General features: G+C 34.2%; 2 protein-coding genes across 2 annotated transcripts; both read left to right on the top strand.

Annotated features, from left to right (window-relative positions):
- The first annotated feature begins 7832 nt into the window (after nucleotides 1-7832).
- tilB (touch insensitive larva B) lies at nucleotides 7833-9369 on the top strand. Its single transcript, XM_081725504.1, has one exon. The coding sequence runs from the start codon at nucleotides 8059-8061 to the stop codon at nucleotides 9367-9369; it is 1311 nt and encodes a 436-aa protein (XP_081581630.1). The 5' UTR covers nucleotides 7833-8058.
- A 159-nt stretch (nucleotides 9370-9528) lies between these two features.
- LOC145660459 (cytoplasmic 60S subunit biogenesis factor ZNF622) lies at nucleotides 9529-27519 on the top strand. The gene is made up of 3 exons (XM_081725505.1): nucleotides 9529-10582; nucleotides 12444-12548; nucleotides 27269-27519. Exons 1-3 carry the CDS (start codon nucleotides 9666-9668, stop codon nucleotides 27378-27380), a joined length of 1134 nt encoding a protein of 377 aa, XP_081581631.1. The 5' UTR covers nucleotides 9529-9665; the 3' UTR covers nucleotides 27381-27519.

Raw genomic sequence — 27519 nt, 5'->3', positions numbered from 1 at the left:
ATTATTTTAATATTGCTTTTTCCCTAAAAAGTCGTACTATTTCGAAACGCATTGATAAAAGTTGGATTACAAATGGAATTAGAAAATCCAGTACCAATTTGATAAGATATAATAAGATCCTTAAATCTGGTAATTTTAAATCTGATGATTTAAAGAAATACATACAACTGTATAGGAAAACCTATAAGAAGGTCATAAGGGCAGCAAAATTAATGCAAAACAATAGCTTGATTTTAAATGCCCGAAATAAGACTAAAGCAATGTGGCAAATAATCAATAAAACTCTTGGCACAAGCAGGCCTAAGAGTGTAGAATATCTTAAACTAAATGGTAAAGTTATAAACAATCCACAGCAAATTGCAGATATATTTAACGATCATTTTGTGAATTCAGCTGATCAAACGAAAAATACTGATCACTCAAAAATAATGCAGAAACTCCCAAATCAAGGAGAAATAAAGACAAAGTCTATGTTCTTATATCCAGTTTCTGTAGATGAGTTAATAGGAATAATTAAATCTTTATCAAACAGCAGTTCTTCAGGTATGGATGAAGTTCCTTCCATTGTAATTAAAAAATGTGCGAAACATATCACATATCAACTTTGTTACCTTATAAATTTCTCGTTAGAAAACGGTATATTTCCCATACTACTTAAAAATGCTAAGGTTCTTCCAACTTTTAAAAAGGGTGATGAGAATGTCATGACAAATTATCGACCTATTTCAGTGCTATCGATATTTTCAAAAATATTTGAGTCAGTCATGGCAAAACGTCTTAGCAAATTTTTAATAAATCATAATATTATCTCGACTTTTCAGCACGGATTTCAGAAGAATAAAAGTATTGATACCGCTTTATTTGATTTTCTTACAGATGTCCTGAAATCACTCGATAATAAGAATTGTGTTATAGGTTTATTCATCGATCTGTCAAAGGCATTTGACAAAATTGATCACAATATTATGCTAAATAAATTGTCTCAATATGGCATACGTGGCGTAGCAAACCAGTGGTTTTCATCCTACCTAACAAATAGATGCCAAACTGTTCAAATTACAAAAGTTGAATCAAATCGATCCTGCACTTTCTTCTCAAAGCAAACAAAAATTACCAGAGGTGTCCCTCAGGCATCTATTTTAGGCCCTACTCTATTCATAATTTACATAAATGATCTGATAAAAACTTTACACCCCACAAAATGCATGTTATATGCTGATGATATAGTTATTACTGAACAAGACCCAAATTTAGTATTGGTCAAGGCAGAAAAGGTTATAAGCAAAATAGTTACTTGGTTGAATGCAAATAACCTTCTCCTAAATACAGATAAAACAGTCGCAATTAACTTTCGTTTTCCAGGAAATAATCCATCCTTCCCTTCGCTAAACATTAATGGAAAACAAATTGAGTATTCTAATGCAACAAAATTACTTGGTGTTTACATCGATGATGATTTGTCTTGGCAAACCCATGATAAAACATTAAATAAAAAATTGACTACTTTATGTTTTGCATTCTTTAGGTTACGAGATACAGTTTCACGCAATAGCTTATTATCGATATACTATGCAAAAGTCCAATCACTCCTCAGTTTTGGAATTATCTTTTGGGGTTCAGCCGCATGCAGTCAGGAAACATTTCGGATACAAAGGAAATACTACGAATAATATTCAGACTAAATAAAAGAACATCATGTAAACAAATATTTAGATCACAAAAAATTTTAACCCTTCCAAGCCTAAACATATATAAATGTATACACTTCGTGAAACAAAACAAACAGATGTTTATACAAACAAGAGATATTCATACATACAACACGCGGCAATTAAACGACATTTACGTAGTACAACAAAATTACTCTAAGTACCAAAAAAATGTTTATTTAAACTGTACGAGACTTTATAATATGTTACCATCACATTATAAAAAGGTAAATTTTAATACTCAAAACAAAATTCGTACTCTGTTACTTTCTAAAGCATATTATTCAGTTCAGGAATTTGCAAATGATAACGATGTATGAACATGATGTAATTATGTAACAAATTTAACATTTGATGTTTATTGTAACTTTGTACTTCAAATGGTGTAATAAGCTGTAATTACAATTTGATTTATATGCATAACAACTGTAGAACTTATAGGAGATACTCTCCATATTGTAAGTCAAACCAGGCTAAATAAATAAATAAAAATATCCACAAAACAAACTCGCAAAGAACAACTACGCGTCTGGTGGAAGTATTGTTTCTTTCTTTCTTAATATCGGGGGAGTTTTGCCCTCCCAACGTTGGGTGGTTGTGGTCCTAAATATTCATTGTGATTAAAACAGAGGAATTATCGAAATATAAAATAATTCTGTATTTTAATTTTGTGCTCGTATCGGTGCAGTTTTTAAGAATGTTTACTGCCTCAAGAACTGTCCCTATCGGTTCTCTTTCAAGCAAGATGTTTTCCTTTTTGTGGGGGGGGGGTATTGTCATATTACCAGCCATGAAATCAAGAGATTCCAACATGGAACACCAGGAAGTATGTCTAATAAAAAAACAAGTAAAAACGTAGTCAGCGGGACTTAATACTGTATTTATTATATTTCTTCCCACTCCACCCAGTTAAGTAATTTGTAATTAATTTCTCATCAATACTTTTTATGGCCATATACTAAAGAAGATGGTGGGAATGAATGAAATGTCTGAATGAAGAAAGTGGGAGGAAACACACGTACACGGTGTTCGTCCAACACGAAGCCCACTTGACGCGACCTGGGATCGAACCAGGGGCCGCAAGTAATTTAGAATATAGGAGATAATTTGTGACACTGAAAGAATAATAATCTTACTATGCACAGAAGTTTACATATTATTTTTGTGTTTAAGAGGTTGTTTGATTTTGTTTTCACAAAATTTCTCCAATTTAAAACATCGTTACAGTTAAGAACTAAAATAAAGAAGACACAATAGTCAAACATACATATAATATGATGTACAGAATGAATGGTAAACCAAATCAAATCAGATGAACATTGATAATAGCAGAAATATCTAGTCCTTGCAATCGCAGTTCGTTCTTTTTTTTCTACTTTGAGATATATACCTACCATTCCCAAAAGAGAAATTCCTATATTCAAGATATTTTCAGCATCAAATTCAGCGATTTCGAATTCACGGTTAATTCCCATCGATTGAAAACTAACAAATCATTCCAAATATTAATATTTAGTAAATCATGTCTCGAAGGAGAAAAAGTCCTATCACTGGTCTAATTCCTAGTTCTGTGTCTTTCATGCACATGATCCCGTGTTCGATTTCCGGCGGAGAGCATAAAAAATTAATTTGAAATCATTCACTTTCAATAATCATCTGTCTTCTTTAGCCTAATTTGTTGGAATGTTAAACTACTTTTTTAACTGTTATTTTCGAAGGAAAACATCTTAGATTTCATGCTTCTTTATAGTAGAACAGCAGACAAAAATACGTGGTTACTGAAAATGGACTTTTTGTCCCTTATATGCATACAAAGAAATGATAACAAAATGCGTATTATCGGAGAGACGTGTTTCTGTACCCTAAAGAAAATAAAGCGGAAAATATTTGCGGTAGCGGTGCTTTTTATTCAGAAAAACTTGGCGAGTAGCATTTCAGATTTCAATGAAGTCATATAAAAAATTGAAGCTCGAAAAGAACGAAGAAAGGCCTTTTATTTTAAAATAATGCATAGTTTATTTAATTAAATAATTTTTGTTTAACTGCTTGCTTGAATATGTGCAATTTCCTTGCTTTTTTCTTCTTTTGGGTTAACGCCATCATTCATGACTTACAGCACATACTATATATTCGATTTATCTCTTGTTCAATAACACGAGTGTAGAAGTTTTGTACCTGCGTATATAAATAGTTTATGAACGTACATTTATAGTGGTTGTTTCAAATAAAGAAAATAGCTTATATATTAAATCAATATTAGAGAATACACTTCAATCAATAAATATACTAATATACGTAGCTTTAAAAGACTTTCCTCTTTATATTTCCTGAATATTTTTTTTGGATAAAACTCAAGAACGCTGGGGGAGGGAAACACTTGCGCGTATCTACATACCTTTGAAATTGCAACCGGTGCTTCTACAGACTACGAACCGCTACTGATAATTACAACAGTTTTATTTTCGAATGTTTTTTGTTTTTAAATATTCACAATATTGATATTTTTCAACTTACATTTTTCACGCGTTTGAAAAGAAACTGTTCAATTACTAGTGGAACTAACCTAATACAAAGATTTTTGTTATTTTCCCATTTTTTCCGAAAGAAACCGGAATTTTTTTTTTACCAGCAGGTTCAAAATTTCCGGAAATTTTACAACACTATGCTAGATACAAAAAAAATTGAAATTCGGTTAGGGATTTCTTGTAAATTTTCATCCCTACATTTCCCTCAATAATTTTCCACCCTTTGGCAACACTGCAATGCAACTTACACCAAAAAATAGCCACATCCATTTTCTCAAGGCCTTAACCATATCAATCGAATAAATGATTTTTGAGCAATAAGTCACTAACTGAAATTGTAGGAAAACGACAAAAATGACCTGGGTCCGAAAGGAATAATCACACAATTTTGCTCGTATAGGTACAAAGAAACAAGCGATTTGTAAGTTCAGCTTCAGCTCAAGTTCTGTTTATTATTTCAATAATCTGCAACATAAATCAATAAATAATAGTTGTCAGAAAAAACAGACATTTGAAAAAAAACATGAAAAAGAACGTTTTTTTATTTTTAAAAAAACTTCACAGAAAAAAAGTTTTTTACAACACTAGGTCTACGTCTCATATAGCCTCGCTGCTGAAGCTGAATGGGATGTTAAACTCAAAATCTACTCAACTCAACTGGACTTCGTTAGCCTTATTCAAGTGAATTTTATCTTTGCCCAAAGCCATAGCTAGGGGGAGAGCGAGCGGGGCGGTTGCCCCGGGCGCTGATAGAACGGGGCGCCGAATAAACAAGAAGAAAGAGAAAGTGTTAGAAATGGGTAAACGACGCGTCGCCCTAAAAAGTATTGGCGCCCTATTAAATCGACATTATTGCGGTTTACAAAGAAATAGATTTGTTAAAAAATTTTCTTGCTCGCTCCGTTCGCAATCCGAACGTTTCAATAAGTTACAAAAGTTTTTACTTATTACTTCAAGAAAGTTATTATATAAGATTTATTAATGATAAGGTGTCGAGTAATGACTTATAGTGTACCCAGGAGCGTTTTCAAAATCATAAACGGTCAAAGTCTGAAATACGTGTTCGGCGTTTTGATGGTGGTGAAATTTCCTTAGTTAATTACCGTTTGCTATACAATCGGATTAATCACGACGGTGAGAATGAGAGAACTAAGACACACGGAAGCTGCTGTTTGCGCCGAAATATTAAAAATGAAGGTAAAAGGGTGCAATGACATTTTCGAACTTGAAGCAGTTGTAAAATAGGACTTAAGAGGTTAGATTTTAACCAAACGAGTTTCATCTTTTCCAAAGACTGGTCAATATCATTTTCTTTTATTCCTTTGACGTATGAAATGCTTCCAATTTGAAGAGATTTACGAGGTGTGGCAATTAAATAATCCTGTCGCGCAGGATCGTGGGGGATAGGGGTAGCTAATGATGTGTTGTTGATCTTGAACCCTCATGAGCAGCCACTCATGATTCTGAAAGCTTTTATTTTCTTTGCAGGCATGTCTGAAGAGAATAGTGTTCTGTAGTAGGGCCGAAATCATGGTGAACAGTAAAGCTGAGCAACGCCTTAACATCAAATTTCTTGTGAAATTAAACAAAACACCAACGAAATGTTGTGCAATGTTAAAAGAGGTGTATGGTAATAATACTATGTCACGTGCGAAAGTTTTCGAATGGCACAAACGATATTCAGAAGGTAGGGAGGAGGTTGAAGATGATGAACGACGCGGCCGCCGTTTGAGTTCAAGAACGGACGAAAATGTTCTATCGCAGACATGATGAACATTAACAAAGAGACAGTAAGACAAAGTTTGCATGACAATTTAAACATGACAAAAGTTTGTGCAAAAATTGTCCCGAAAAACCTCTTTCAGGAACAAGAAGACATTCGAAAGACCATTTGCTGTGACGTCATGGAACGAATCAAAGCAGAACCATACTTGCAAACACGTGTCACCACATGTGATGAAACATGGATTTTCCAGTATGACCCCGAGATAAGCATCAATCCATGCACTGGAAGACTCCCACATCACCAAGAATGAAAAAAGTACTTATGAGCAAGTCGAAAGTGAAGGCAATGCTCATAATTTTTTTTTCGATATCAAAGGTATCATCATGACTGAATGGGTGCCTCAGGGTCAAACGGTGAATCAGACCTACTACAAAGAAACCCTAATCAAACTGAGGGAAAGGATAAGGAAGAAGAGACCGGATTTGTGTAAGAACGATGCATGGATCCTCCACCAAGACAATGCGCCTGCCCATAATGCCCTTTCTGTGAAGCAGTTTTTAGCAGCGAAGCGCATTCCTGTGCTCGATCATTCCCCAGACCTGGCTCCCTGTGGCTTTTATCTATTCCCAAAAGTGAAAAGTGCATTGAAGGGAACACATTTTTCAGTCTATGGAAGAGGTGAAACGAAAAACGGCAGAGTTGTTGAACAGTGTGACATCTGAGGACCTACAGCATTGCTTTGAACAATAGAAGGCACGTATGCAGCGGTGTATAGATAGGGGAGGGGAGTATTGAAGGGGATAACAGTCAATTGTAACTTTCTTTGCAATACATCACATTTATGACACCAGTCTCGTTATTTAATTGCCACACCTCGTATAAGGATCATTTCTCCATCAACTACTTGCATCATCAGAATATATTTTTTTGTACATACGTATCTAGTTTTGTAATATTTTATGTGTGTGTGTGTGTATGTTGGTGTATTTTAATATGTTATATAATCTTACGTTCAGAACTTTCATTCATTAAGAATTAAGTAATTACTATACTTTCAAACGTATGATGTAGCCAAACTATATTTTGGATTTTAAATACAAACATTAAGCATATTCTTCATCTGCATTGATCAATATTGAGAAATTCGCAAAGAAGGCTCCTTCTGAATTTCCATTATATTTCACACAGTATTTTTTTTTTTTTTTTTTTTTTACCGTAAAGGAATCGAAATTAAAATGTTCTTTGTATAGTCGTATACAAAATAAAATTACAAAAGTTAACAATTACTACTGGAAATTAATTCTGTTACCCATTGCAGACACTTTATAATGTATTGAAATTTCATTTCTTTTCGATAGTATGAAACGTTGTAAATAGTTAGAAACTTGAAAACTGTTCTCCAAGTGGGTTTGCATTCATCCAAAGGTAGTTTTGTCAAGTTTAACAAACAAACAAACAAAAAAAAATCCAAGATAAATCTCTTTAAAACGACTCTTATTTGTTGTAGAAGAATACATAGTGATTGCTTTTGGCTGTTGCAATGGTCTTTCCAAGCAGCTTGATAGTAACAACAAAAGCTGCTTCTTATTTGTAAGAAAAAAAAAGATAAGGTGAGTGTAGGGGTGCCGAATTCTACTTCGAACCGGGCGCCATCTTTGTTATTTTTTTCTTAATATTTTCCTACGGTATGGAAGTTAGTATCACTTTGTTCCAATTAATTTAAATATGTAATAATTAAAAATAATAATAATGTTCTAGAATGACAATAAAAAAGAAAAAAGAATGAAGAAAGAAACGAAAGTTCGTTAAATAATAGATTATCTTTTGATTGCAACTAACAATGTTGTTTATATTGTAGATTCATACGTGTTATAGATTTGTCGATTCAAATTTAACTTTTGACAGTTAATAGTAGCTAGAAAGTGTGGAATAAAACGCTTCCCGCATGCGCAAATCAAATAGAATCGAAGTCGGAGGTTCTTGTTACAGTTCTGATGCGCTGAATCGATAATACGCAAGCAGGAACGTTGGAACAAACAGCAGCTTATATAAAGAGATCTGCTGATTCAATGTGTGCTGCTTACCAAAGAACTTCAAGATGGTTAGAATAACGGAAGAACTTGTAAGAAAGAAGTCGGAGCACAACGATTGTGAAATTGGTTCCTTAGAGGAGCTTTCTCTGCATCAAGAGGACATCGAGAAGATTGAGTGCCTTGAGAAATGGTGTAAGGACTTACAAATATTGCTTCTTCAATCTAATTTAATTTCCAAAATAGAGAATGTATCTAAACTAAAGAAACTTACATATTTGAATTTGGCACTTAACAATATAGAGATCATAGAAAATTTGGAAGGGTGTGAGTGTCTTGAAAAACTGGATTTAACGCTAAACTTCATTGGGAAAATAACAAGCGCCGAAAGTTTGAAAAATAATTACAACTTGAGAACAATATATCTAACAGGAAATCCATGTACTGATTTTCAGACTTACCGAGAGTTTGTAATAGCAACACTTCCACAACTAGAGTGCCTCGATGGTAAAGAAATTGAACGTTCTACAAAAATACAGGCCATTCACTCTTACGACAATGCACGAAGACAAGTCATGAAAGACGAGGCAGAATACAGTGTTAAACGGGAGAATCAGAGATTGCGGGAAGAAAAGAAATATAGAGAAAAATTAGAGCAAGAAAATATAAAATCTCAGCAGAATGATTCCGATTCTTCTGATGAAGACAGTAACAAAAAATTTTGGAGTGAAATGACAGAGCATAGCCCTGAAACTAGAGTGTGGCTTGCAAATAAAGCAAGAGAAAGAGAGAAGAAAGATGACAAGCCGAAGAAAGAAAGTAAGCGCGAAAGACGATTATTTGCCAATGATGGAAGACCTTTGAATATAAATGAAGCAAGAATTGACTTTTCGTTGAAGGAATGTGATGAAACAAATAGTATCATTTTAGATGTTGCCCTATACAAACACTTGGATACATCATTAGTAGAAGCTGATGTTCAACCGAAGTACGTCCGAGTCAAAATCAAGGGCAAAATTTTACAAATTACTTTAATGGACGAAGTCAAGCCTGATTCTTCAACTGCGCAGCGTTCCCAAACTACTGGACACTTATTGATTACTATGCCCAAAGCAAATGATTGTGTTCGAGTTAAGAAGCCAAATACACAAAACACTAAAAAGATTTATTCAGCACACAAATACTCTTCTGATATCTCTAAACGAGAGTTTTTGGAAATAGGAGCTGCTACTGACATGGATTTTAGCAATATTGTAAAAAAACAGACGCAGGAATTATCTACTGCCGATGTCCAGCGTGAAGCTTGTGGTTTTAAGCATAAGAACGAGTACATATCACGTGATTTTGTAGATAATCCAGATGTCCCACCATTAGAGTAAAAACAGTTGTAGCAAAATAAGTTAAAATTTAAAACACTTTTTATGTTTAATTGTTATTTTTTGTTTTTCGTAAAATTACAAGTGCACTTTTTTTTTAACGCACGAAGTAATTCTACAGTATATTTTTCTTCATAATAACACGCGCAGTAAATTGATTTTGTTACGACAAATGACTAATGACTGCGCATAGATGTGGAAATTGTATGTAAAGCGCAATTCTGATTCAGTGATAGAGAAGTGGGGTAATTGCAGACATTTTATTTTTTAGAAGTGTTATTATAATTACTCGTGTAATTATGACTTCTCGTTTCACGTGTGTAACTTGTAGAGTTGCATTTAAAGAGCCTGAAATTCAGAGGCAGCATTACAAGACCGATTGGCACAGGTATAATCTCAAAAGAAAGATTGCTGAGTTACCACCAGTGACTGCTGAAACATTTCAAAAATTAGTTTTAGAAGAACAAAAAAAGGCACAAGAAAAACAAGAGGAATTACTACTTCATTGTGATATTTGCAAAAAATATTTCAATACAAAGAATGCTTTCGAAAATCATATGAAGTCCAAGAAGCACAGGGATTCGTTTGATAAACAAGGTTTGAAAGTGAATGCTGATCGTACAGAAGATGACCAGAAGAAAGACGACTTAACTTCTAATTCTTTTGTGATTGTAAGGAAACTTAATGACAAAGAAAAACTCGAGGATAGTGCTTTAGAAGGGGATTCAGATGTCGAGATGGTAGATTCGGATGAATGGGAAGATACAGTGGGCGATCCTATTCCGGTTAACCAGTGTTTATTTTGTTCGTATAACAGTGCTAATATGGAGAAAAATTTGAAACATATGACTATAGAACACTCATTTTTCATTCCTGACATCGAATATGTGGTTGATATGAAGGGACTTATGTCATATTTGGGGGAAAAGGTTGGACAGTTTTATATGTGTTTGTGGTGCAATGACAGAGGGCGAACTTTTTATTCAGTTCAAGCAGCGCAGAGTCATATGCAAGATAAGGGTCATTGTAAGATGTTGCATGAAGGTGAAGCCTTGGCAGAGTATTCGGATTTTTATGATTATAGTTCAAGCTATCCAGATCAAGATGGAAATCCTGAAGAAGAGGTGCACGTACCAGTGTTAAGTGAGTTGGACTTCCAGTTAACCTTACCGTCAGGAGCAACCATTGGCCATCGGTCATTAATGAGATACTATAGGTAAGTGTAGTTTAATAGCTGATGTACAGTCCCCAGCTAAAATTTGGTGAACAGTGTTTAGCAGAAGGGGTCCAGCTATTTTTTTCTAAAAAAAAAATGTTACAATTTTGGTAGTTTCTGTTCACATTATGTTAGTTTAGGTTAGGATAGTTTTGGGTAAGTTACTTTGTTAGATTATATTAGCGTAGGGGTCCGGCATAGTTTTCGAAGAAATGAAAGAAAAATTTGCTTATTTCTATTAATATTAGGTTAGTTCAGGTTAGATTTGGTTATTTTATGTTAAGTCATCTTCTGTCTCTCGTAAATTTTGCATTTTTTAACGTACTTCTAGACCCCGTCTGCTAAACATTTACCAATTTGGTTCACCAGAGCTAACTAAACCTCAATTGTAGAACTCATGGGTTGACCTTACAAAGTACGCTCTAGTTGACATCCTTATGCAGCCACAAACAGTGACACTGCTTCAAACCATGATAAAAAAATAGTCGTATTAAATGTTGGAACAAGTAAAGGGTTAAGTTCCATCGCGCCAAACGTATGTACTAAGTAAGCGAACGAAACCAAGTCTAACCTAATCTAACGTATTCTTATGTCATTATTGTCATCTTGAAAAACTGCCGGAGATTAACGGAATAAATCTTTATACACATACTCACGTTCACTAACGCACTTGCTTACGCGCATACTAACATGTGGGCCTCCTGCTCTGGCATCCATTGAGTAGAGGTACTACTAAGTTATACTAACCATCTAGCACAGGTTGTTCATAGTTTTTAGCACAACCGTACTACGAATGCCTTAAAGATATAGTTAACACCTAGTCATTGAACACTGTTAAACCTTTGTCGTGTTTGCATAAGGATATTAACCAGAGCCTGAAATGCAGAATTAACCCATAGGCTATAATCTTGATAAATTACCTCTTAGTATCTGAGAAGTTAATATTCAATTGTTGACAGGTGTAGAGTAAGAACATGTGTACGGAAGAACCCCGAGGAAACATACTACGGAGTTTGTCCACCACAAAGCCCACTTTACGGAGTTGGTATTAAACTAGAGAGGCCACGCACCATAAATGAGCACTCTATCGCTGAAGCTCTGCGACTCCGTGTAGTTTTCATATATATATGATTTTGAAACAAAAATGTTTGGAAAGATAAAAAATGAAAACTGCATTTTATCGTATATTTGTTGAGATAGGGCCTGTATCAAAATAGAATGATAATTTGTCGACACTCTAAGCCGTGGTCCGAACTTATATCAGGGCTTTTTCGCATTATATATAACGGTATGTATTCCTGATGGGGACATTCGGTCGGAAAGGTGTAAAAGCTTTTTCAGGTCAGCCATTCTGAGTGAAGTTTTTACTGGGTTTTCGTCATTCACTAGGCAAATGCGGGATGGTACCTAACATAAAGATACCATGCCGCTTCCTTACTTCCCCTCTCCGGATATTGTGATTTCCGAGGGAGGCATATTTTTGGATTTTGAGGACCAGAATTCTTTGCTTAAAATTCGTATTTTCATGCCATAGTTTCTGTATTTTTGATGGTTTAGGTTAAGTTAGATTAGTACTTAATTACCCTTACGTAACATCAACTCATTTCACTTGTAAACATGGTGTTCTTTTTTACCTAATTTTGGTCCCCCAGTTCCAAAACGATTCCTCTGTGGGAGGTCATATCTTATATGGGAAGGGCTAAAATTATCATAGATGCCGAGAGCCCAGAAATATAATTCGTAGTTCATATTCGAAAACCAGACGATATCCCAGTATGGTAATTATGTGAATCAAGAAAAGAAAACTATATAAACTAGAGGAATATTTGTAAATCATATAAATAAATTAATTGCTTTTCAGACAAAACCCTCGAGTTACTCTTCAGCCAAGCAAACCATCTTCTCGCATCTTGAGTCATTACAGAGCACTTGGTTGGACGGGATCAGAGAGAGCGGCAGTGGAAAGGTAAATATATAAATATACATTACCAATATTTTTAAAAATATTGTAATTTCTATCTTCAGCAGGGTTGGCAGAAACCATGGTTTTTATTGTAAAAAAAAATGTTTTTTGGTTTAAATAATTTGCTATATATATTTATATCGCATATGGACAGAAATAAGTTTGGTTCGCCTTGGTGTTATTATGCAACAACCGGGTTATGCCAGAAAGGGTCAGATAAGCTTAAAGCAGAATCGAAACCGGGACTAATTGGCCAGAAATGCAGTAAGTCTGCCGACTCAATCACGAAGGACTCCTGATAAAAATACGTCGTACTAATCTTTACATACTTCTTAATATAACTGTCAAGAGTCATTTCAGAAGGAGAAATAGATGAACACTTGCATAAGTGAAACCATTATACAGAATTACGTATGGACAATTTCAAAATACTGCAGAGTACAGAAGAACTAATTTAGTCCCAAATTAGTTCACTACGACTTTTATTAGTCCAAGTTAGAGAAATACAATAACTTAATTTGCATATCAGTTTAAAAAAATGAATAAAGATACGAATTATTTGAGTCCACTTTGGCTCTGACGCATTTATACATAAATAGATACCAAAGATACTTCTGATATCAATAAATGTCTCTCGTGGGGTTTGTATGACCCCTCCTCTTCCCCCAAAAAGGTAGAGCATTTCGATGTATTTTATCAATAGTAAACATTATTAAAACGAAACAATATTTAGAGTTTTTCTTTGATTGCAATTGCATAACAATAATAAACTATTAAAAAATCACAAAGGAAACATTCATAAACTTATAAAAGAAAAACAAAAGTTGCTTTTATAGTATAATCTCTTTGAGTAATAAATGGGGAATTTAGGTCTGAATATAACACGAATAATATGCGGGAGTGAAACGTGATAACCCACGAATGTATGTTCATCAAGATTTACGCGTACACTGTTACGAACATTTTTCTCTTTTTGGTTTAAACCAGCCAGCCCTGATCTTCAGCAAGTTATTACGTAAGGTATTTGTGAAGTGAATGTCACATAATTTTTAGCAGTACTATTGAAATATTTTTGTAATATTTATTTAAGCACAATAAATATACTCTGTTGTATTCATAATAAACATCAACGATACAATGCCGACCAACTAATATTGTACCGTTAGCAGTGGTGCTATTCTAATCTTCTAACAACCGGTACTCTCTATATATAAAGGGTGGCCCAAAAGTAGGTATATACTCCTGCATTGATCAAGTATAACATTCTAGTTTATGAGATTATTTGCTTCGGCTCTTCCGAGCGTAAGATGTAAGTAAAAACACATTAAGAACCAATAATAAAAAAAACTAAGTCTATTTGATGGTTAACAATAAGAAATGATATAAAATGCAGCACGATACTGTTTACCTACTTTTGGGCCACCCTGTATATATATATATATATATATATTTAAATATATATATAGGGAGCCCCACCAGGAAAGTGCCATATTTAGAGGAATGATAGTATTGGTCATGACAAGCAATCGATCGAGATATCGATGAAAAGACTACTTCATTTTCTACACATCGTTTCGAAGATACATAACTCGAGAACTAATGAAGACATTGGAATTATTCAAAAACGTGTTGCAGGTAGATAGCACACATAATAGACATTAGGGGCCGTTCACAAATTACGTAACGCTGTTTTTGATCAATTTTACCCTCTCCCTTGTCACACTTCGTAATGCAAGGCTGAACCCCCTCCCCTTTCGTTACGTAAAGCTTTTTGATTTTTGTTTTTTTTACTTATTTTGGGGGTTATCACAATAAAAAAAATATGGCAGGACTTTTCATTACAAAATGCTTGTATTTTGAATATATTTGTAGTGTTTTTTTTTTTTTTTCGTCAACAAATCAAAGTATTAAAAAATGGTAGTACCATAATAATATTTAAACCCCATAAGGTTGATTAGTTAACCAGTCTTAATTTTTCGATATTCCATACTGTCGTTTTCCCAAGGAGATCGCATCCAACATCTTAGGTCACCGATGGTTGGCAAGAAGGAAATGCTGCAGGAAGATACAGGTGAAATAGGATCTAGAGAATTGACATTGACTTCTTTTTTCTGGAATCCAGGATGCTTCCTTTATTTGAAGTTTCCCAGTGTCGATGATACAAAGTTCTCTTCCCCGTAGATCACAAATTCGACGTGGCTGCACACGTGAAGGAGCAGGACAACTCGTTTGTGAACAAGCTTTCGACCACTTTCTTTGGACTTCAGTTTACCCCTTTTCAAATTCTTCTTGTCCTAAATCAATGTCAGAATGTGAATAAACTCGATTTCTCTTGGAAAATTCAAATCTAAAGATAAAAAAATCAGTATGAGATGAATATCCGACAAAATCGGTTTTTAATATTTTATTTTGCTTGGATCGTTCTGTCGCGGAAATTATTATTTCAAGAAAAAGAATTTCTTCTGTTTCACATGCGAAACCTTTTGGAAGAATACTTGGTAATGATTCAAATCAAAAGTTTTAAATCTATTCTCAGCAATAGCGATACAAGTGGGAACGCGAGGACATTTTTAAGCTGTAGTTACGATCGCTAACAACTAACTCCAGAACAGCGTGTACCGTAAATGCATTGCGGCAATAGCCACAAAACAGATCTTTATTGTATTGTAATACACGCAGGGTTCGTCACCAGTCATGCTGGTGTATAGTAGCGTCTTCAAATCCCTTCTGCATGATTCAATTTATACAGGCTGTATGTTCTCAATTTTCCAAAACAATATAAATATTTATTTATAAAAATGAAAAGAACTGAATAAAATTATTTGTTTAAAAGATTGCATATAAATCTAAGAATAGAAAGAAATATTGTAGAAAAAATCACGTTACGTAACAAAGATGTTAACCACCGCCTCCTTCATGTCATACTTTGTAACGCAAGGCTAAACCCCCTATCTCCCTTTGGCTGCGTTACGTAATATATGGACGAACCCCTAGATACGTATCACATTCATTACACTCAGAACCCAGTATCCCGGAATTCATATTCAAATTTCCATCTGCCCATTCAAATATCTGTCTGCCCATTGAATTGAAACAATTGAAAGTTGTTTGTTTTCACAACACAAGCGAGTGGGAAAAGTACAGAGTTGTTTTCACTAATTTGTTTGGCTTCTTTCTTTCATTCTTGGCTGGGCCTTTCGTTATGTATGTATGTGTATGTTTGTTTGGGTATAACAAACGGTTCTACGAACTCGAATTCTTTTGAACTGGTGCGAACCGGCTGAATAGCACCACTGACTGTTAGTATCTTTCTTAAGTTATTAATAACAATTCATGATGAAGATTTCATTGAAATTGGAAGCAGTTTTCATCAACGCTCGGAAAAATGAATCCGATTATACATTTCGAGAATGAAATACTTCCCTTCGCTAGGCTTCGAAGTATGCGCGGTTGTATGATTGCAAATGTCATAGGCCTAATAGAGCTATTCATGTATAATTTGATATTTTCATTCTTCCCGTATATAGTTTAATCTGTTTAATTCTTAGTTGTTATGTATTGGAATTCATTCTCAATCAATATTTATAGTTTGTATTGTTAAAATTCAAAATTTTAATTTGCACCCCAACTGCCACTACTTTTTAAGTTTCTCTCTAGAACCATTATCAGATGCAGGTATGACGCAAGGCGGAATCTATTTATGGTTACATTAGCATATGACCCAAAACCTCAAAATAGAAAAATTGGCATCGAGGTCTTTTTCTTACCTGGGGAAAGCAAAACGGATTCGATAATTACTCTTAATAAATGGGGAAGAAACTGTTTTCTAAGGCTGATATTTAGTATCTCCCCCAATCTTGCACATATAAGATTTACAGTGTGTTACTTACTTTACAAAATATAGCTGAGCTAGGGACAGCTAGCGAAGGTAGTTAGAAGCCCCCAGGGCCTTGTACTTCTACCTTTATCACAATTTAAACAAATACAAGGTACTCGGTTCTGGAACCATGAAACGAGTTGGGGAGATACTAAATGCCATTCGTTTTCGAACACCACGCAAGACCGGAAAACAATATTAAAATGGAATAGATGTGGGTGTCCTGACTTTTTGGACAGGAATTTCTGAAACGGTGAGGAAAATAGGCAATAATTTTGATATTAAATTTTCAGTCAAACCTGCGAACCAGTTTTGAAAATTTTTCTTACAAAATTTATTACAAAGATCAGAAGTCTTTCACAGGGATTTACGTAGCCTGTTGCACTTGCGACAAGCACTAGGTAGGCATCCAAAAGGAATATCAAGATGAGGATTAGAGAACACACAAGGGATGCACGATATAAAGAGTCCCCAATAATCAGGACTGCCCAGACATCTACAAGTAACAGATCATGAAATAGACAGTCGAAATCTTACCGTGTGCTCAAACATTGATAGTAATATTTTTGAATATTTCTTCATCAGAACAAAAAGACTTGAATTAAAAGTGGATAGCGGGAAGCCCTAAAACAGGTATAAGCAATAATGCAATACGTTTGTTTCCATAAAAACTCAGAAGTGTTGAATAGAATTGATAGGAGTCTACCACAGAATACTAGATGCCAAATTTTCTACCTACAAATTTTGGAGTAATATACTAATATAATCGTAAATAGATTCCGGTTTGCATCATACCTGTACGTGATAATGATTTTGAAGAGAACTGAAATATCTCGTGCAGAATCATGTCCTAAACAGGAACGGTAGTTGGAGGTGCAAGTTTTTGAGTTCTGAACTATGTAATCAAGAGCACAATTTAGTAATTACATATTGTAGGTGCACCGGTGCATTCGTAGGAATTGTGTTATAGTACACTCTACAAGTTTCAAAAATCATAAACTATTAGATTGTGTATTCGGAGGTCAAAATTAACAATACATTTACTGTGATTTGAAAATAACATAGACAGTGTGTACACTTTCCGAATCGTGTCAAGCGTCCTGTGGCGGACACGCCCAGTTTCACACACAGGATTTCACGTTCGCTCGTTGTTCTAATTTGTTGTCCATGATGAAATCGCAGATGTGGTAACGCGCGTGGAGAGAATAGCACCAGCTGCACAGCTCCCTATGCACACAGGATTATGTCTCTTGACACTGACTTACGAAGGTCGGTGATCCCTGTGCCTGTGCGAGCTGCCTGCGCTGCCATCTGTTGGCATGTTGCAAAACTAGTCTCGAAACTCTTTGATTTCACCTCGTATAACAGAGTTGGTTGGTAAATGCAATGCCCATAAGTGGTAGGGTAAATTTATTCAATTTTTTTATACAACAATAGAGTTGAACTTAAACTATCAGAACAACTAGGTTGTAAGTGGCTATTTTTGTTACGTGATATACTGATTGTTGAAAAAATATATATTCTGGACCAACTGTATAAAATAAGCTTTTGAAGTTAACAGTTACATACAAATTCATGCTGTAAACTAGCGCCATAATATAATATATTCTACGTGCCATCCATTTCGTGATTACCTAATTCAAGCACTCTATAAACCCTTGCCGCTGGTCTAGTAGGTGGCAAATGTTCCTTTGGTGCACTTGATTCCGATGGAAGAGCACAAAGATTTAGTTTCGAAAAGAGATGCAAGGGCTGGGAAAAAACCCGGCTTTTTTGGAAAAAAAAACTCGGTTTTTTCTGCTTCGCTTTTTTGCTTGGGAAATTTTGTGCTTTTTTTCAAAATTCTGCTTTAAATTGATAAAGCAGACTTTGTTTCGCTTCTCTATAACACAAAAAATCATTTAAAAAGTGGTTGATGCTGATAATGATATAAAACCTCGAAAATAAACCATGAATTTCGAAAAGATATTTCAAACAATTTTACTTCAACATATTTACATTATGAATTCCAAAGGATTAACCAATGTATATAATAAGAATTTTTTAACCTCCTATATACAAAAGTAAGCAGGGTTGGCAAAGTAAGCACTGCTGTTTTTGAAAATGCCAAAACCCGTTTTGGGGGGGAAGTTTAAACCAGGTTTTTTTGGGGTTTAAACCAGGTTTTTTGACTTAGATATTTTGCTTTATGTATTTATATTACATATTCACAGAAATAAGTTTGTTTCGCCTTAGTGTTATTATCAGTGGCGGCGATTGGACGTTAAAAGTGTGTGTGGGGGAAGGAGGGGGCAAGACATGATCTGAATATTTGTGTATCAATCTTAGTTTCCCTAGTTGTTTCTAACACTTTGTTTGCCGAAAGGTTGTATAACTAATAGGATACTATCTTTTTCAGTTCAAGTACTGTATATCGTATTTCATATTTTATTAAGTAAATTGACAAGAGCAACAGAAGTAGGTACTAGCTCTTTGTACTCTTGAACAACAAAGGTGTAAGAAGAAAGTTGATTCCTTGCTCATGAACATCATAAAATTGTCTGAAAAATTGTGAGATCAGATTATTTAATAACAATTTGCAAAAGAAATAAATAGAAAGGATAATATTAATCATAGTAATGAATAATGAGGCTTCATTTGTAGAAGTTACATTGAAACTGGGGATTAATGAACAACTTAATTTTTAATTCCACACAATTATTAAATGTATGTTATTACTCTTAGAAAATGAAAGACAGTGAATACTACGAACATATGCTACATTTAAAGAAATATTTACTTTTGCAGCTTCCCGAAACATGTTCGTTGCCATTAGATGGTTTTCACTTTTTTGGACCACATCAAAACAGAACACTTAGAATCACTCCACACTCCAGTTATGCAAAATAATCCTAAAACCTAGAATTGTGTTGAATTCAGTAAATTTAGTGTATATACACTCGTACACCCAGAACACACCATTTCAGTTGTATATTACACTACAAAACAATGGAAAAGGTAGAAGTTGTTTCATATTACTCCCTTTTTAATCAATATGCCTTACTATTAGAAAGAAGATACGGCATTTTACGAACTGTCCATTTTTGTGCAAGAATAACTTGTGAAAAGCTTTTTTCGAAATGTTCTCTCAATTAGTTTCAAAGCGGCTAATACATCGAACCCTTGTAAGAAGTAGTGAAAGTGTCTTGGAATTGTTGTGATCCAATAGGTTAATTTTTGGGTTATTTTCGGTGACAATTAAAACCCAATTCCTGTAGCTTTCTTAACTACACGGAAAGACAACCAATACGTACTCACGCAACAGCAAATATTATATGGCATCATTTTTTTCTATAAACCAGTATTACATACAAAAATTTTACATTTCCAGATGAAATTATATACCTTAATGGGCTACTTCAAAAAAGTGGGGACGCAACTGCCCCCTTTGCCCCCCTAATCGCCGCCCATGGTTATTATGCAACAACAGGGTTATGTTGGAAGAGGTCCCATAAGCTTAAAGAAGTCCGGTCAGTAAATTTCTTAAATTGAGAAACTCCCGCCCTAGCCATCGGGAAAATCCCGTCATTACTTTAAATGTAAAACAATAACGGGAATATCCTGTTATTGCTTTGCATGTAAAATTTAAAGGTCAACGTATCATAATCAGTACGCTAAAACTGAGGTATTAAATTACAAATTTAGTATGTAGATATCATTGAAAGTCCAATCCAAGCTAAGGTTTAGGCTTAACATCCTTACGTAATACCGAGGTTATCAAGGAGAAGACTTTCGCTTAAAGTGACATCCGAACCGTTACTTGGTTTACGCATGAAAGAAGGGTTGTGGTTCGACCGAGAATTGAACATGGGACACCTTGATTAAAAGCTGAAAAGGAAATAAAACTAATCCAGATGGTTTGATATGTGGAAACGTCACCATGAAGTTCACACGATTTGCATTTTTCGTTCTTTTTATTTTTTGGTTTAAACCAATTATTTAAAGAAGAAAAAAAAGAAAAAACAACTGGTGTAAACCAGCCAACCCTAAAAGTAAACACTTCTTTAAAAAAAATACACAAATAACTAATAAAATTGTATGTAGTATTTTATTTCAAAATATTCCATCCCCTCTTTTTGAAACAAAATAAAATTAAAATAAAACAGGAGAAATACTTTGATTTATATGATACACTTAAAGGCTGCACATCTACAGCTTTTGGTTCTGTATATTCTTGAAATTCTACAGTTTTATATAACCATCGTCACGGTTTACCCAATCCTCAAGTTTTCTGAATTTTTAACAAGAGGGATTCAACGTATCATTACGGACCCCCCCCCCCCAAAAAAAAGGACTACGGAATATATTTGAGTTAAGCTAAATACAACTGCACAACAAACATGACTGAGTGGTTAGCTTTTGCGCTTCTATCGGGAAGTCCGGGATTCAACCCAGCATTCGACCATTCTGACAAAGCTTTTCTTCATTCCATCTGTGAATGTAGAAATAGTGCGTGTACTGTGAGTTGACTGACTTCCTTTCTTATTGTTTTTAAATCGGTATTATTACTAATTACCAGCAGTGACGGTTTTACGAAGGTTAGGGGAGCGGTCTTTCGAACTGAAGCCTGTTCCCCAAAGTTACGGAATGTCTAAAACAGGGTTGACAAAGACCATGGTTTTTATTAAAAAAACCAAAAAAACCGGTTTTTTTTTTTTTTTTTTTTTTTTGGTTTAAACCAGGTTTTTATGGTTTAAATGATTTGCTCTATATATTCATATCATATATGGACAGAAATAAGTTTGTTTCGCCTTGATGTTATTATGCAACAACCGGGTTATGCTGGAAGGGGTCACATAAGCTTAAAGCGGAATAAAAACCGCTTCTTGAGTTACATCCGAGAGAAATTGTCCTCCATTTGAACTCAGAACCAGGACTAATTGGCCACAAATGCGATACGTCTGCCGACTCACTCACGAAGGAATCCTGATTTAAAAAAATACGTTGTACTGATTTTTACATGCTTCTTAATATAACTGTCAAGAGTCATTTCAGAAGGACAAAAAATTAAACAGTTGCACAAGTGAAACCATTACACAGAATTACATATGAACAATTTCAAAGTACTACGGACTACAGAAGAACTAATTTAGTTCAAGTTAGTTAACAACGACTTTTATTGGTCCAAGTTAAAGAAATACACCGACTTAATCTGCATATCAATAAGAAAGGTGAATAAAGATACGAATTATTTGAGTCCACTTTGGCTCAAACTCATTTATACATAAATAGATACCAAAGATACTTATTTCACTAAATGCCTCTCGTGGGGTCTGTATGACCCCCCCCCCCACACACACACACACAAAGTACGGCATTTTCGATGTATTTTATCAATAATAAACATTGAAACGAAACAATATTTAGAATTTTTCTTCGATTGCAATTACATTACAATAATAACAACTACAAAAGAATCACAAAATAAACATTTATAAACTTGTAAAAAAAAAAGTTGCTTTTGTAGTATAATCTTTTTGAGTAATGAATGGGGACTTTAGGTCTGAATATAATACGAATAATATACGGGAGTGAAACGTGATAACCCACAAATGTGTGTTCATCAAGATTTTACGAACACTTACACTTTTACGAACATTTTTTTGTTTTTTGGTTGAAACCAGTTGGTTTTTTTGAAAAAACCAGCTGGTTTAAACCATGGTTTAAACCACCTTGGTTTAAACCAGTCAACCCTGGTCTAAAACAAACGAAATATCTATTAGTTATGCCTTTACTCATAAACCTTAAGCTCCCGTCAAATAAAAATTACGAATGTTTAGAAAAACTAAACATTAGTAAGAAAAACCATTCCCAAAATACTTTTTTCTAAATCCGCCACTGATTCTCAGTATAAAATTATCTTCAAGGTTGTATCTGGAAGATTATTGCTAAACATATAAACGAAACGAAATATTAATTATGCTTGTACTCTTAAACTTCAAACACCTCCCAAATAAAATTAGGACATTTTAGAAAACGAAACAATCAGAGAAACCCCGCCCAAAGTACTTTTCTAAATCCGCTACTGATTATTTGTGTAAATTGGTATTGAAGATTGTATCCGGAAAATTATTGCTAAATCATTGCACAACTACAGTATAACAGAAATGTGAAAGTACGGCTTGACGCATATATAGAAAAACATAAGTTTAACTTTTGCGCTAGAAGCTAGAGTACTCAGCTCTTAGAAATGAAACACGGATGACAAACTAAAATGATCTAGAGAAGAAAAAAATTGTCGATAACTCAAAAGTTAAAATAAAGTTAAATAGCCTCTAAAATTGCCCTCAAATATTACATTCTTCATGTTAGCTTTAATACGTAAAACATGTGCTCCATCCATCTTGATGGTGAATTTAAGAGCGAAATATGGCATTTAGGTCATGGAATTCTCATCTAACTATAGAACATACTATAAGAAAGCTATTTAGATAGAAAAATCATGAAAATGAAAAGAGCCAAAATTTCCAAAATTCTCGTTTTTTTCCCCCCAAAAAGCCGGCATTTTATGTGAAAAAAAAACATCGATTCAAAAAAGCCGGCTTTTTTGCATCTCTAGTTTCGAAGTCACTCAATTTCACTTATCATCTGTTTCCTTTAGCCTAAAGCGCATATCCGTGAGACATTAAACTAAGAAGAAAAGCGCTGTATACAATAATAGACCAACAATAAATATAACGAAAGCGAGAAATTCAACAATACGTTGTGACGTAAGAAACAATAAATTTAAGTGAAATTACCGGTGAACAACGTATTCAAATACCTGCTACAGCCTGAATCTTCGAGCTGCTACAGTTTTAGTTTTAGATCGAAAGTAAAAAAACACCTAAATCATTTCCGATTATTTAATCAGAATCCTGAAATGAAATGTTACATCGAATTTGTACATAATTTATTATTCTTCATTTCTTTTATTTATGCATTTATTCTTTTTATATATGTGAGGGGAATGGCGAAAGTTTTTAGATACTCTTTGAAAAATCAATTTATTTACATAAGACTTTTTACAGTTTCTCAAATTAGCCCCACAAGCATCAATACACTTTTGCGTTCTTAAAATCCACGAGTCAAATATTAAAATTGAATATCAGATATTTCATTATTATACGCGAAAATAGCCTCTTCACTTGTTGGAAAGCGTCGTCGTCGAAGCTTTTTGAGTTTTGGGAACAAGGCAAAGTCGGAGTTAAATCTTTAAAATAAATAATAAAAAAAAACGAATGCAGTAGAATGCGGATTCCACTTTCCTGTAGAAACTTTCAGTGGTGTGTCGTGATGAAGAAGAAAGTGAGATAGTGGAGACTTTCGGCAGGCATATCTCCAAGCTTCAAAGACACACAGAAGGCAATAAGTAACGTACCACTCTGCTGTCACTGCCTCAATCATCTAACTGTATAGTTGCTGCATTGTCGGTCTAGAGAAAAAAGATGCCACTATAACTTTACCCATCCTTCATGCTCATTTACCTTTCGAAGGTGGAGTTTCATTTTGAAAACACCATACTGTCGACTGCAGTTTTATTTCCGAGTCATAGTTGTAAATCCATGTTTCGTCATCTGTGACGATATTATACACGTCTTTACTTTGCTCCTGTGAAAATAATTCGAGCACGGCACCACTCCATGTGGTCATCTGGTTGTTTAGGCATAAGTACATGTGGGATCCAGGGACTGTAACGCGTGAAAAGGCCTGTTCAAAGTTGACTGAATTTCGTCGTATGTGATATGGCGATCCTCTTTTAGAAGATTTCTTACTGCTGCGACATACTTATCCGCAACTGCGGTGCTAGAGCGCTCAGAACGAGGCTCATCAAGATTTGTCGGCCGCGTCTAAATCCGGCAGCCAATTAAAGACGATTGAGTGTGAAGGAGCAGAGTACCCGAAAAACTTTTCTAAACGATCATGGCACTGGTCTTTCATTAAACTGTACTTAAAATTGTAAAAGGTCATTGCACGAAAATCACGTTGCTCGAGCTCCATTATTGCCGACTTACAGGCTCAAACTAACATGCATTTCCAACCCCCTTAATAATAATAATAATAATAACTGTACCCTTGCAGTTATACCATTCACGTAGGGGCATACGCCTTGAAATGTACGTTTCAGTACGGCAACGCCATTTGAATTTTAGTATCTAAAAGCTTCCATCTTCCTTTCGTACAGACGAACATGTTTGTTAATGAGTAAAGCTGTGTCAACTCTTAATGTTATGTTGTTGTTCTTTTAAAACATGTGGAGATATCTCAAATTTGTCTTCTGTTTTTAAGTCGAATTACTTTGTTAAAACTAAAAATCTGCGTTAATATACTTGTGATTTCATGAAAATACTCGTTTAAAAGAGAGCTTAGATTTTTCCCTGGGAATTAATAATAATCTCTAGTTTAGTAGTGAAATTAATTAGTTAGTAATGTGCATAATTATGTCTATGCATTGCTAGAAATGTTACTCCACGTCCATGATCATAGGTTATCCAACGCTGAGAATATTGATGATCGAACGTTGAGTTAGTATAAATTCTAAAACGTGTACGGACCTTGTAAAAGATGTCCATCTTTCTATATGTGAAGTATTCAAGAATTACTTCTGGATTCTGGCGTATTTAAAACTATTTGATATGCTCTGTATGTTAGAAGTAATGACGAATTCGTAGTTTGAATTTCATGTATATAGCGAGATCTCGTTAATGTTTCACGAATCTGCGATTATATAGTAGTCAATGAATTTACATCACGAGGAATAAGAATTTTGTTGAGAAATTGTTATTGAGAGTCTGCAAAATAGATGAATAAATCAAAAGATTGAGACTCGTTTATGTAATAAGAAACAAGATTGAGATATGAAATGCTATTCCTGTAGAGTAGCAAAATTTCAAGTCAATCCATATTTCCTTGACTCTGTACTTTATGCTTACATCCAAGATCAGATTGTGAAATAAAACAAGCTTTACTACAAGGAAAAAGCTGTTACACATCATTTTATTGTAGAGCAGTCAACACTAGGTACCCTGTCTTCGAAGAAGGTCTTATTTCGGTTGCGAAACTGGTTTCTTTAGATTGAAGTTCACATGATGACGAAGTTTTCTTCGTAAGCTAGTTCACAATACAAAATATCCATTCGCATATGACGAGAAGAAAGGTCACTACAGTGTTGTAGCTTTATAAAATGAGTGCAATCCGTATACTAAGCAAATTTAAAGGACAGTGAAATTCATTATAATTAACTCTACATTGCTGTTAACAGTGAAGTGGTAGTCTAAGATTCCTGAGCACAGATCACGGTTGTTAGATTTAAATAATAATAATAATAATAATAATAACTAGAATTTGTACATAGAGCTTTTAGACCAATTAAAGAGTTAACTGTTCCTAACGTAATTAACCTTTCTAGAACACACAATGAATCGAACGAAATACATTCAATGTTTTGTAACATCGCTGCATGTAAATGTGTAAACTTCATTAAAATGAAACGATTCATTGCTTTTAGTCAGTATGAACAAAATGAAGAAAGATTATGCATGCTAAATAGAAGTATGTTTTTTGTAGATATTTAACAGTTCTTGTGTATATGGTAACAGTGTTAATGTTAAATACGTGGTAAGTGGCTGCTGAACTAGTGAAAATGTTCTTATGTGGTGCACCAATTGTGCAAAGTGTGTTTATGAAGTAATTTAATCTTATGTAAGTGACTTAACCTAGTGAACAAGGCCACAGAATTAGTGATTGAAGCTCTGCAGGAAAACTCCTTTGCAATCAACAAAGTGTTTCACTTATCTCCTTAACAATTAGATTGAAAACATGTCAACTACTGTCGTAAATTAAGTTAATTTTTCACATTAAGTTAAAAACGTCGTATAATCTTATATTCTTGATCAACATTATTAACGTTTTGGCATGGAGACTGTTGAATTGTTCAAATGTAACTTCCTCAAAAGTTAACTACATTGCCTTCTGTGGAATCAAGAGTTCTTGTGATGATAAGTGATTTCAAAGTTATTTTTTCTACGTATTGCGCAGCTCATAACAGATTCACATTATAGATAGAGACCAATCATGCTTCATCCATTTTTGTTGTAAGCCTGTTGAGATTCCATAACTTTCTACCAACATTCCGAATTAAGACTAGTTTCATGTATCCTGAGTCTAAATGGTAATTTCGTATTAACCAACATAGTATATTTAGACCCTAAAACTGGACGCTTTTCCCAAATATGTGATTGATTATGTGCAGTGTATGTTGTCGGTATAGTTATGTGAGGATCCTTAAATTAGGATGGAAATTTCTAGAATGAGTAATTTCCTTTACTTCTGTAAGCGCCACATCTGCGGAATTAATTATTGTATGAGTGATGAAAGCTATAGTTTCTTCGTCCAATAATTCGGATTTATATATTATATACACACTCTGTGGTAGGATCAGGTAATATTCTTATCTTGGCAACGTCGTTTTGAACACCAGCTACAATTTTAATTTTTATTTCTTATTCTGTGGCTTTGTTCACCAGGTCAAGTCACTTATATAGTAGTCGAAACCGTACAGGAGAGCTCTTTCAGACAAACAATGGAGTGTTTCAGTGATCTTTTTAATAATTTGATATTTAAAATAATGGACCCATTTCTGTTTTTAAGTAAATATTCAGATATTGTTGAAATTATACCTACTATCTACTAGAATTGCTTTTGTCACAAATATTCATTACTACAATCGTTTCGTCCGAGCTGTCAGTTGTAGTTTTGAATAGTATGAAAAAGATTGTAAATTCGTTGTCACTAAGTAATATTTTTTTTATTTTTTCTTTCTTTACAGGAAAGCAAGGGATATACAATACATGCGCAAAGTACAGGCTAAATATTCTATGAAGCTAGGAGTTCATAATAATAAACTCCAAAAACATTTTCGTCCACAGGTTAATTTCTAACTGTTGAATTTAATCAAAGCCTACATGTGAATGTTAATGCGTTGCTGGTGTTAACGGGATTTATTTTCAAAAAAATCATACATGGCATATAGTTTATGAAATATGTTGAAGTGAAATAAAAACTACTGAGAGAATTAAA

Source organism: Thermobia domestica, chromosome 9, assembly GCF_964235325.1.
Source record: "Thermobia domestica chromosome 9, izTheDome1.hap1.1, whole genome shotgun sequence".
In the NCBI taxonomy this organism is placed as follows: domain Eukaryota; kingdom Metazoa; phylum Arthropoda; class Insecta; order Zygentoma; family Lepismatidae; genus Thermobia; species Thermobia domestica.
The sequence above is the reverse complement of the archived record's forward strand: the minus strand, read 5'-3'. Positions and strand labels throughout refer to the sequence as shown.